The 11,937-nt window shown below is 42.9% G+C and overlaps 1 protein-coding gene and 1 non-coding gene across 20 annotated transcripts in view; both read left to right on the top strand.

Moving 5' to 3' along the window:
- Positions 1–11,937, top strand: part of Ep400 (E1A binding protein p400) — a 106,555-nt gene that overhangs the window by 72,529 nt on the left and 22,089 nt on the right. For all 19 annotated transcript variants that reach the window (XM_006535277.4, XM_017321133.2, XM_030254870.1 and 16 more), the window contains 8 exons: positions 1,032–1,190; positions 2,352–2,446; positions 2,861–3,126; positions 4,777–4,979; positions 5,064–5,233; positions 6,584–6,780; positions 10,096–10,207; positions 10,458–10,601. In XM_006535277.4, the coding sequence (XP_006535340.1) occupies positions 1,032–1,190; positions 2,352–2,446; positions 2,861–3,126; positions 4,777–4,979; positions 5,064–5,233; positions 6,584–6,780; positions 10,096–10,207; positions 10,458–10,601 (1,346 nt within the window). The remainder of the gene's footprint in view (positions 1–1,031; positions 1,191–2,351; positions 2,447–2,860; positions 3,127–4,776; positions 4,980–5,063; positions 5,234–6,583; positions 6,781–10,095; positions 10,208–10,457; positions 10,602–11,937) is intronic.
- Positions 6,218–6,350, top strand: LOC115490290. Its single transcript, XR_003956111.1, has one exon. It is a non-coding gene; the product is annotated as a small nucleolar RNA SNORA49 (small nucleolar RNA).

Here is an 11,937-nt window from a genome sequence, read left to right as displayed (position 1 = left end):
ATCTGTCTGTCTACCTACCTACCTACCTAGCTAGCTACCTAGCTACCTATGTACCTATCACTTGGCTTCTTACTGTGTTGCCCAGACTGACCTGTGACTTCTGAGACAATCCATCCATCCGCCTGCCTCAGCCTGCCTCAGCCTGCCTCAGCCTCTGAAGTAGCTGAGACTTCCAAGATTTGTGCCAGTCTAAAGTTTTAACTTTTAACACCTGCATCCAAATGTCTCAGACCTTTGGCTAAGAACATGTAGTTACTGCTTTCAAAGAAAAGGAGGTAGTAAAATTTGAATTGTTCATTAAAAACCAATCTTAAGTGATAGTCACAAAACTGCAGCTTCTTTAGCTGCATCCAGCACCAGTTGCTTACCTTTAGGCTAAGATTTCACAGGTTTCTATGGCAGCACTAGGTTCCCTGCACCTTGCCCCAGCAGCCTCTCTGAAAGACACTGCTCTGGATTCTGGCTGGGTGACAGCTTCTTGTGATACTTTAATGCCTGTCTTGGTGTGGTTTAGGATCTCAGAGTCAGGGCCATCCATGAATGTAGTTGGTGGTTCTTGTTCCCTTTTACACATTTGGTAAGAAGGTTCAGGCACGTAATAGGCAAGTGGCAGACTTTTGAAGAGCAGCCACAGAGTCATGGGCACCTAGACTAAGCCCAGATCTTTCTGGTAGTTTTTATCCCTTTGGCAATGGCTACATGTGTCTGTGAGTGATTCTGTGACCCTCACAGCCCTAGGACAGCTGTGATCACCAGTGGATATATACCTGGGTATGTGTAGGGTTAGTGGTCTTCTTGATTTAGTGTAAAACATACTTTCCTCAGATGGTTTTCTGTCTTTATCTGAGATTTTTAAATAATCCCTTCTTTGTCAGAGTTACTGAGCTGTACATATATTTGCTTGTGTAAATGAAACTCTGTGTGTGCAGTATACAGACTCATTTTTTTCTATACCATTTGGAAGTGGCTAGTATGTAACTATACTGTACACTCACCTGTCACTGATGCTTCTGGTGGACATGTGATTACAGGTAGTGTACTCCAGATCGTGTCAGCCCCTGGACAGCCCTACCTTCGAGCCCCTGGCCCTGTGGTGATGCAGACTGTGTCTCAGGCAGGTGCTGTGCATAGCACCCTGGGGAGCAAGCCCCCAACCAGTGGCCCCAGCCCTGCACCCTTGACCCCACAAGGTAGGGTGTTCTGAACAGGAAGAAGGCTTGGTGAGAATTTCTTGCGGGCTTTTTTTTGAGGAGCAGGGGTTACTGTCAGGAGTCATGCACCTCTGGCCATGGCCTTATGCATGTCAAAGCCTTATTGGGATAACCTGGTTTCCACACATGTGTCATGACATCAGCTTGGTTTCTTCTTTCTTTTTCTCTCAAATGTACTACTTAAATATGACCAAACCCCCCCTGTCATATTCTAATAAAAAAACTTAGGGGGTCAGAGAGATGGCTCATCAGTTAAGAGTATTTGTTGCATTGCAGAGGCCCTGGGTATCTTTCCTATGCCCACACGGTGGTTCACAGACATCTACAACTCTAGTCCCAGGGGATCTGTCACCCACTTCTAATACCCATAGGCACCAGGCACACCAGTTCATGCAGGCAAAACACTGCTACATAAAGTTTTTTATTTATAGATATGTATAGGTATATATACACATAAATATATTTTAAAGTTTAATATACGTATATAAAAATCTATACACACATAAATCTATATTTAATTTAATAGACATTTCCATATATTTATTTTTAAGAAAGAAACCTTTGGAACCACCAAATATTTAGTAAGTGTGCCTGGAGCTCCCTGAGAGTAGAGCCATCCACTTGGTACAGGGTTTGCACACTATTCTGGCTGGCCTATAGCTGCTGGCTCTCAGCTTCTACCCTGTTCTCTGCCAGCTTCTCTTCTAAGGATCAATCCTTGTCTGCATGTGTTCAGTATATTAGGGCTGGTGGGAGAGTTCCTCATTATGTGCTGATTTCCTATGGTGTTTTATCATTATGGGACAGCGGAGGTTATGAGGCTGTGTTAGGACAGATATGTGATCTGTCTGTGTCAGAACAGTCTTGACTCTAGTTCTAGACATAGCTTTGATGCATCAAACTCTTAGAGCCAGCTCTTTTTATCTTCTTGGGATTTCAGGAGGCAAGGTGCTATATCTTGGCCAGGTAGTTTACCTTTAGGAATGGATCTGTTGATACTGGCTTTCCTTTTTGCTTTCTTTCTTTGTGAGCCAGGAGCACAAGGGTGTTAGGGATGGAACTTCTCAAGCGTTCCAGGCAAGTGCTCTACCATTAAACTACACCTTTACTCCCTTCAGCTCTTTGCTTTTACATTTGTAGTTGGTGTTCCGGGTCGAGTAGCAGTGAGTGCTATGGCTGTTGGAGAACCTGGCCTGGCTTCCAAACCAGCTTCTCCTGCTGCAGGGCCAACCCAGGTAAGGCTTAGATGCAAGGTCACACAATGGCAAGTAGCTTTCAGAAACAGCCTTTCAGGTTTATGCACTTCAGAGATGCACATGCTCTTTGAATTAGGGCCTTGATTTAACACTCAATCCCAATGAAAGAAATTGACATAGGCTTCTGACTGCAGACATTGTGGTCTTTACTCCTTTTGTTTTGTCTTATCCTCGGTGTCCTCTATGTTTTAGGAAGACAGAGAAGGCTCTTTTGTTTCTTGATATTTTCTGCCAGTAGTTTCATAGAAGTAGGCTGTGGATGTTGAAATGAATGTATGCATAATAGTTCCCAAAAGCTTTCAGTGAGGTGATTTTGTCAGGATGTCTCTCAAACAACCTTTTTTTTTTTTTTTGTCATGTTTTGCTTTTGTCTTTCTGGCCTTTTTGATCAAGGAGGAGAAGAGCCGACTTTTGAAGGAACGGTTGGATCAGATTCATTTTATCAATGAACGACGTTGTTCCCAGGCTCCAGTGTATGGCAGAGACTTGCTGAGGATTTGTTCCCTTCCTGGAAGAAGGAAGAGGCCTTTGTGCTGGTCTTTGGATAGCAACTTTGGGAAGGGTCCTAAAGGAGTAAACTATGACATGTCACTCTCAAAGAGTGAAGGTGATCTGATTTTGACATTGAGTCAAGAGTCTCTTCAAGATGTTCTTGGCAGGTGAGTTAGTGTGTGCGGGTGAGTATCTTTATCCTTATTTTCTGTTCCTTCACTCTGATGCACATCAGAACTTTTCTTTCTTTTTAATTTTTAATTTTGGGTCTCATATAGCTGCCCTTCAATTCTATATAGCTAGCCTAGGCTTGCCTTGAACTCTTCCTGATGTTCCTGCCTCCTCCTCTCAATGCTAGTATGAATCGCTACATCCTGTAGTTCTTCATTCTTTGGATTTTTTTTAAAAATGTTTTTATTTCCAATTGCTTTCCCTCAGATGGTCTTTTTGAGTTTCTAGGGGGTTTGAAGTGGTTTGGGAACAGGGGCATGGTACTTAGGTTATTAACTGGCTCTTTTAGAAAACTGACGCACAAAACTAGCCATGTTACTTAGGGACATTGAACAGCAGAATTCAGAACAAGTTAGTAGAGTAGCCTCAGTGGGCTGAACACCACAGGTAGCTACACTGTTCTGCTAGGCCTCAGACAGCTGACAGTCTATGCAGGTCCCTGTGTTCCCTGTGTTCCTTGTGTCTTCCCTGGCCCAGCTTCAGGGTCATTTTCTTTGTCTGGCTGAACTATGTTGTTACTTCCTGTTCAGAGAAGCCCTGATTACCCAGTGCCTGTGTTTAGTGTTCAGAGCCCATCTTCCAGGTCTCATAGATAAGTAAATGAATGAAGAAAAAGATGGAGTCCTCACCAAGCTAAGCCAGCCTGTTGCAGGCTTTCCCAGGCTATGTGGTAGAGTTGTTGCCATTTATTCTCATGCCCTTGTTTGTCTTTGAAATGCTTATCTTCACACATCACAGATGGCCACTTTAGAGATATACTTGGGAGCAAACCACCAAGACCCAGCTTCACATGTTGGAGAGACAACTCAGCATTTAAAAGCCCATATTATTCCCACAGAGGACCCCAGTTTGGTTTCTAGCTCCCAAGATAGGGAGTTCATGAGCCTCAAGTTCTAGGAGATTGGACATCTTCTGTCCTCTACAGACACTGCATGCATATGCACAAACTCCTATGTAGATACACAAGCATGAGCACAACTGAAAATAACAGTAGCTGGGCATGGGAGTGCACACCTTTAATCCCAGCACTGGAGAGGCAGAGGCAGTCAGATGGATATCTTTGAGCTCCGGGCTCAGAGTTAACTAGTCTCAAAAATAAATAAACAAACAAACAAACAAAAACAAACAAATAACATTTAAAACAGAACTTCAGCTGATGCCTAGAAAGTTTTCAGTTGTAGATGACTGGAGGTTAGTTGGTAGTGTTAGGTTGGTTATGGCTTTGTAATTCTGTCTGTAGGGTGTCCTGAGCCTGTCCCCTCTCAAGTTACATGTCACCTGTACTATTTATTTAGAAGGTTTGTATTCAGAGACAATTTACTTCTATCTCAAGAGTCCTGGCAGGAATATCTTAGCCAATGGCTATAGTCTGGAGAATGCCCTGTGCTGGTCATTTAGATCTGTTCTGACTGAAGTTGTCTTGGGTTTGTGTGTGGAAGATTATGCTACCTTGCAGTGATAGAGTCTAGCTCTTGCTGCTTGTCTGACAACTCACTGTCAGAGAGTTCTGCCTTGCCCAGAAACTTCATTGCTGCCAGAGGGTCCAGGGTACCACATAGTGACCACACATGATTTCTGCTCCTCAGGGTGGCCTGTGTGATTCCTCCAGTGGTGGCTACACCACCCTCCCTGTGGGTCGCGAGGCCGCCCTCATTGTATAGCAGCAGGTTGAGAGCTCTGAGGCAGTGCCTGAGGGAGCACACCGGTCCTTACCACCGGCAGCTGCAACAACTAACAGCACTGCGCTCACTGCAGTTCCCGGAGCTGAGGCTGGTGCAGTTTGACTCAGGTATGACAGACCCTGTTAATATGGTTTGTGAAGTGAGATACGTTTGTTCTAGAATGCAAGATAGACATTCTCTCTCTTTCTCAGGGAAGTTAGAAGCTTTAGCAATCCTGCTACAGAAACTAAAATCTGAAGGACGTCGGGTACTGATTTTATCTCAGATGGTTCTTATGCTAGACATTTTAGAGATGTTCTTGAACTTCCATTATCTCACTTATGTACGGATTGATGAAAATGCCAACAGTGAACAACGACAGGTAAGAAATAATCCTTTTGTGGTGATTACATGGTATGACTCTGAATCTTTGGGTTTAGGCCTCATTTTCCTAAGGCTATGAGGTCAGTAGTCCACTGCCGCCTCTTTCTGAGTTCCAGACTGACTGCTTTTTTTCCCCCCACCCTTAACAAGCTTGTTAACCAGCTGGATGTCTGGTCCTAGGTGTCTCAGAACAAATAGGGGTAATCTGTAGTCACATTGGGATAGTACTGACATACTTTAAGAGGTGGCTATCTAGCAAAAATGTGAATGTTTTTTAGACTAACTGGCAAAGAAATACAAATTGAGAAGTTTTTCCATGTTCTTGTTGACCATATTTGTTAATTTTTAGCATTTGGCTCATACACAGTGCTTGCAGAACCTCTAGTATAGCTCTTCAGAAAGCAGCATGGATTGCCAGCCTCAGAGATGCGTAAAACAGTTGATGTAGTGACCCCTGTCTAGGGCTCCACACAACAGCAATAAATGCTTCACTGAATGATTGCTACATAGTGTTCTCTGTAAAAGTGCACAAGATAATATTCAGCAGGAGAAAGCACACAAAGAAGGTTTGTGCCTTGGCAGTGAACCACAACTTTCTTCACAACTTCAAATGACAGACTAGAAAGTCCTTACCAGAAGTGTCTCAGTTACAGGCATGAGTATATAGTACAAAGGGTCATGAGTCGGGGAGAAAAACACAGTGTAGAACAAGACTTGAGTTGTTCTTTTTATGTTTCAAAGCAAATGAGAGTTGGTACAAATTATACATGCAAATAGAAAGGAGTCTGTTTCTCTCTCTCTCTCTCTCTCTCTCTCTCTCTCTCTCTCTCTCTCTCTCATAATAGTGTAGAAAATTAGGTTATTTGAAGAGAGGGGTTGGTCAACTTTAGTTCTGTTTTAGCATGGAAATAATTTATAGAAGCAAAGTACTCAACATTCATTACAGTTTGTTGTCCCATGTGCTTAGAGAGATCTTTCTGTGCTTCCTCAGCCTTACTCCAGGGGCTTCTTGCCTGTAGAGTGCCCTGGCATTGCCTGAGGATAGAGGAGAAAGCACAGCTCCCTCCCTAGCAAGACTCTGCTTTCTTGTGGGGCCTACAGATTGGGCTGACAGCAAGTACCAGATAGGCATGAGACCTTATGCACATGATGTATCTATTGTCTAAACATGACATAGAGATGCTGTGCATAGAAGGAAGTGCATGCTTGCAGGAGAGCCAGGTTAAGATGTTATTCATGGAACAAATTAGACGGTTACAACATAACTTGAGTCGACAGATCATAGAAGGTGTCAAAAGTCTTCCAGTATTCTCCAGAAATGTTAACTAAGTACTTTGTTTCTTCTCAGGAGCTGATGAGGAGCTTCAACAGAGACAGGCGGATTTTCTGTGCCCTTCTCTCTACCCATAGTCGTGCCACTGGCATAAACCTTGTTGAGGCTGACACTGTGGTGTTTTATGACAATGACCTAAATCCAGTTATGGATGCCAAAGCCCAGGAGTGGTGTGATAGAATTGGGAGGTGCAAGGACATCCACATATACAGGTGATAACAATCCTGGCCAACTCATAGAACTACTCATAATGAGCTTTGTGAAAAGTGTGGGTGCAGGAATTCAGTAACAAACACAGTTAAGAGGTAGAGTCAGATGTACTATGCTGCAGTTGAATTTTAGAAGTTTCTACATAACTGAGGTTTATTTTCCTTTTCAGCATGTTTTGTCTGGCCTTTGTACTTGACATTTACTTGAATATCTAATCAGTTGTGTGTTAGGTCAGTTGTGTGTTGGCTTTTTGGTGTACAGTGTGTACACGTTGTACATCTTTGGTAGTAACTGAAGAGTACAGCTTATATTTAGCTTGTTTGAAGTACTATAAAATACAAATTATCTGTTGAAAGACTTTGGAATGTCTCATTATCTTCAAGCATATTAAACTGTAACTGGTGGCCCTCCACAGCTAATTGGGAAGACAGAAGGGCCCCATGACCCATTTGGAAATTTCTGAGTGTTATATGTTATGCTAATATAATACTAGTCTCATGTGCGAGTATTCGGTCTCAGAGAATAGGGCTGGGTCACCTTTTCTGCTTAGGAGCACAACACAGTCTAGACAGGCAACAGATGAGTAGGCTTCAGGTTGAGTGTTAAAGAACATAATAAACAAATGGGTAAGTGATAGATTGGAGGACTGCCTTGCAGTTCTTCATGCAAAGGTCAGATCAGTCTCAAAAGCTGAGAAATAAAGTGCTCTTATTTAAAAGTGGGAATACAGAGGGCCTAGAAATTTGAATACTCAATTTCAAGTGTAGGGCATAGGTTGAACATGAACTATCTATTTGGGACTACAGACAGGAAGCATATCAAAGAGAAGCTGAGTCTAGTCATGGAAGCAGCCATGTCAGTTAAGTCTAGAAATTGCCTCAGTTCTTCTGAAAGCAGCATGAGAAGACTTGTTGAAATGAAAGTGCCATGCCCTTTACCTGCCATAGCCATGCTGAGGCATCTGCCTCCCATAGTGTTGTTCATCGCAGCAGGAATAGGGAGCGCCCACTAGGATGCAGCTATACACCTACCTACTGAGCAGACGAAAGGAAAGCTTCTTCATGCTGCTTAGCAAAGGAAACAAGTGTGGGTTAGCATATGCCATGACAGACAGGATTGATTGTGCCTATGCCACACACATCAAAGGCCATCCCAGGGTGACAGCATATAATAGCCTTTGCATTGGCTGCCTAGGAGAAGGGGTTGGAAAGGCAAGCAATGATGAAAATATGTATTGCAAGAATTCCTTCTCAGTGTGTCCTTCCTTATAAGGAAGGCCCCAAAGACAAGCCAAAGTTTGATGCCACCAAAGCCTAGCACTAGAAACATCGCAGAGAGTTTATTAGTCTTACTTGTAGAGCATGAATGTTTTCTTACAGGGATGTGGGTAACCTCAAATCAGCAGATACACCCTAGAATGGATAGTAACTTATGCATAGCTACATAGATGGGATCTCTTCTTTCCACCTTTCCTGGGCCTTCTTACTCTAGTCCCTCTACACCCTAGTATATAATTGCATGCAAAGATGAGGGGGTCTACCCCAGCCCATCTTTCTGAGAGAACATCAATAATCAATAGGACCACTCAATGGTCTCTTGCAAGCTGAGACAGCTGATCTGATGAAGATGGCTGCTATTTTGCCTGAAGGGCCACATTTTACAACAATATGTCTGTTAAAAATTCACTCACAGGGCCCATGTGGTGGCTCAGTTAATTAAAATATTTGCCTTTAATTTACCTAAGTTTAATATCCAGGACCTCATGGTAGAAGTAGAGTTACCACTTCATCCATCTGTCCGTCCGTCCATCCGTCCGTCCATCCGTTCGTCCGTCATTGAATTACTATACTATATATCATGATGGTGATAACAACTTGTGAGAAAAGTTCTCAGACTTCTACATGTGTGTTGTGGCACAGGCATGCCTATGTGCTTATATTATCTATCAGTTGATCTCAGTCTCTCATTATTTTTTATGAAAAAAAAAATGGGCTGGAGAGATGGCTCAGTGGTTAAGAGCACCGACTGCTCTTCCAGAGGTCCTGAGTTCAATTCCCAGCAACCATATGGTGGCTCACAACCATCTGTAATGGGATTGGATGCCCTCTTCTGGTGTGTCTGAAGACAGCAATAGTGTACTTCTAAACAATAAATAAATCTAAAAAAAAAAAAAAAAAAAAAGATGTAACCCATACTGGACATGTGGGCACGTGCTAAAATCCTTGCATTCCAGAGTGTTAGACAGGAATACAATGAGTTTGAGGCTAGTCTGGGCTACATTGTGATTTCCTGTTTTAACAAAACCCAACCCACTGCATGTGTGTACTATTATTACATGAATGTAAGGTGGTGCCATCTTGCTCTGTGCTACAAAGTGTTGATGTGCTTATAACCCAGAAGTGGACAAAAATGCAGCCTGTTATTTCACAGTGTTATCTCACAGGTTAGAATCTGGCTGTTTTTCCTACTCCTAAAGCTTAAATGTAGGGGAATTATACCTCCTGGACCTGTGTTAACATGAGAAGAGACAGCACTGCACCTTGATTGATTGCTTTTTAATATGTTCCCTATTTAGAATTTTCTTTTCTCCTGGAAAGTTTTCATTTGTTTTATTCATCCCTGTGAAAATTTTTGTTAAAATGGTTTAACTTGTCTTGACTTTTAGCATTTAATACCTTAAAGCAAGTAGTCAGGGCTGAAGAGATGGCAGCTCTTACAGAGGATGCAATTTTAATTCCTAGCATTCACATAGCAGCTCACCAGCTGTCTCTAGCTTCAGTCTCAGGAAATCAAGAGCCTTCTTGGGCACCAGACATGCAAATGGTACACATACATACATTCGGGCAAACATCCATATACATAATTTTTTTTTAAAGTATATTAGTAGGAAAACAATAGACTGGATGATGAGCCCTGCTTGGGGTAGTTCTCTGAGACCTTCTGGGGGGGCTAGCATCTTGCAGGGAATAGGTAAGAACTGGACACCTCTTGAAAGTCTCTCACAAGGCAAGTCAGGAAAGCTGTCAACTCTGTTGTCGTCTGGAAGGACAGACAGTAGGGATGAGTCCAAGACACGTTGAGAAAGGTTTAGATTGAATGTGGTGGGAGAAACAGTGGCAGGCAGAAGGACTGCACTGCAGACTCCAGAGCACAGGAGAGCAAAGATGGGAGAGGGAGTGACAGTGGCTTAGGCAGGTGCTACTTCTCTGACTACCCTTTGGACACCTGTGCCTGGTATTTAATGGCTTGTGTTTCTAGGTGATGTAATTTATTTTATCTGTATATGTATACATATTTTTCCCTTTTTTATTTTATAGGCTTGTCAGTGGCAATTCTATTGAAGAGAAATTGTTAAAAAATGGAACTAAAGATTTGATCCGTGAAGTAGCTGCTCAAGGAAATGACTATTCAATGGCCTTCTTAACGCAGGTAGCTTTCATATGTTAGGAACCCTCAGTGACTGCATATGACTACATAGGGAGACTGTCTCACTTCCCAACTCCCTCACAGTGAAGAATGCCACAGTGAACAGAATCATCTTTTTTTTTTTTTTTTAAGTGTGAATTTACTAATGAGGAATGATTCTTGGGTGTGTTTTTATACTGTCCATGGCTCAAGTCAGATTCAGGATCGTGTCTGTTCCTGGAAGTTACTTACTGTTCCTATTATTTGTATTTAGCGAACTATCCAGGAGCTGTTTGAAGTCTACTCACCTATGGATGATACTGGCTTTCCTGTGAAAGCTGAGGAATTCGTGGTGCTTTCTCAGGAACCATCTGTCAGTGAAACTATCGCACCCAAGATTGCAAGACCTTTCATAGAGGTGAGAGGAAATCTGGTCTTCCATAAGACTTGTTTGACAATGAATGTTCTACTTGAGTTGTGACTATGCATACTTTCCCAGTCTGGTTGTGTGCTTTTACTCACCTGGCTTCTGAGTGCTCAGTCCTTACTCTTTCTTGATTCTCCCCTCTGTTGATCCTGAAGCATTCCTGCCTTCCTTCCTGCTTTGCCCCAACTGTAAAGAAGTATCAAGGCAATGGAGGAGAAAATGCTAGCCATTGTCCTCTTCCCACTAGGACTTTCTGAGCCATATTTGCTTTCTAGTATTGAACCATGCATTCCATCTGGCCCGCAAGCACTCTCCCAGTAAAATACACAGCTGACTTTGAAGACTTAGATGAGGCCCTAGAATGTGTTTGCTATCTCATGTTGGGTCCTCGTTGGGGTGTAATACTCCGGATGTATGTCAGGGATATTACTGTTTCAGTGCAGGCACGGGAAGGTTTGGAGTTGCACATGTGGGTCCTGTGCAGTGTCCAACTTTATAGGCATATAGCAGATACCTATCAGGACTACTTATATCCCCTTTCTCCTGCTTTTGGCTTGACTAAGGCCTATTTTACTCCAAGGGGTCTTACTCTGAATGTCTTTCCCATGGAAGCTGCCCCACTTCTGATTCTGCTGTTTGTCTAGGGAGACAATTGACTTGTTGCTTGCTCTTTGGCAAAAGCCATGAATGATGGTGCACAGCAATGCCTTAGTGTGCTACTGGCTTGAATTCCATGCTGTCAAAGCTTTACCAACAGTGGTGGTGGCCAGCTACTCTCTGATTCTAAAACCGAACTATTGAGAAAGTCCCTCCTTTCCAGAAGTGATTATTCTTGTGGCATCCTTTTACAGTTGTCCACCTAGAGATGGATGTGAATGGACTTCTGTGCTTTGGGTCTGCTCTTTGTCTCATGTGGCAGTAGTGTATCTGCCCCCATTCTGGATAATAATATTTATGAACTTGCCACACATGCTCATCAGACCTGTGTATGGGTGACTTTATAGTGTCTTGTGAGAGCATATTCATGTGTTCCTGCTGAATGTCAGCCTAGAAGCACGGTCTGTGGCCAGCATGTCCTGCACACACAACTAACTAGTAGATACAGCTAAGCAGCATGCCTCAGTGGCATCTGAGTGCTGCAGCTGCTGTGGATTGCTTCAGTTGGATGGCCTCTCTCTTAAGCTGTGGTCTCCTATGGTAGATTTATTTTGCATCTTGCTGTTGAATAGTGAATCTGAACACCCTCTTTCATGAGTTTGATGGCCATTTGACTGTCTTTCCCTTTGCCCCAAAGCTGGCAGTAAAACCCTAGACTTCATGGAAACCT

Source organism: Mus musculus, chromosome 5 (assembly GCF_000001635.26).
Source record: "Mus musculus strain C57BL/6J chromosome 5, GRCm38.p6 C57BL/6J".
Classification (NCBI taxonomy): Eukaryota; Metazoa; Chordata; class Mammalia; order Rodentia; family Muridae; genus Mus; species Mus musculus.
This window is presented reverse-complemented; position numbering and strand designations above follow the sequence as displayed.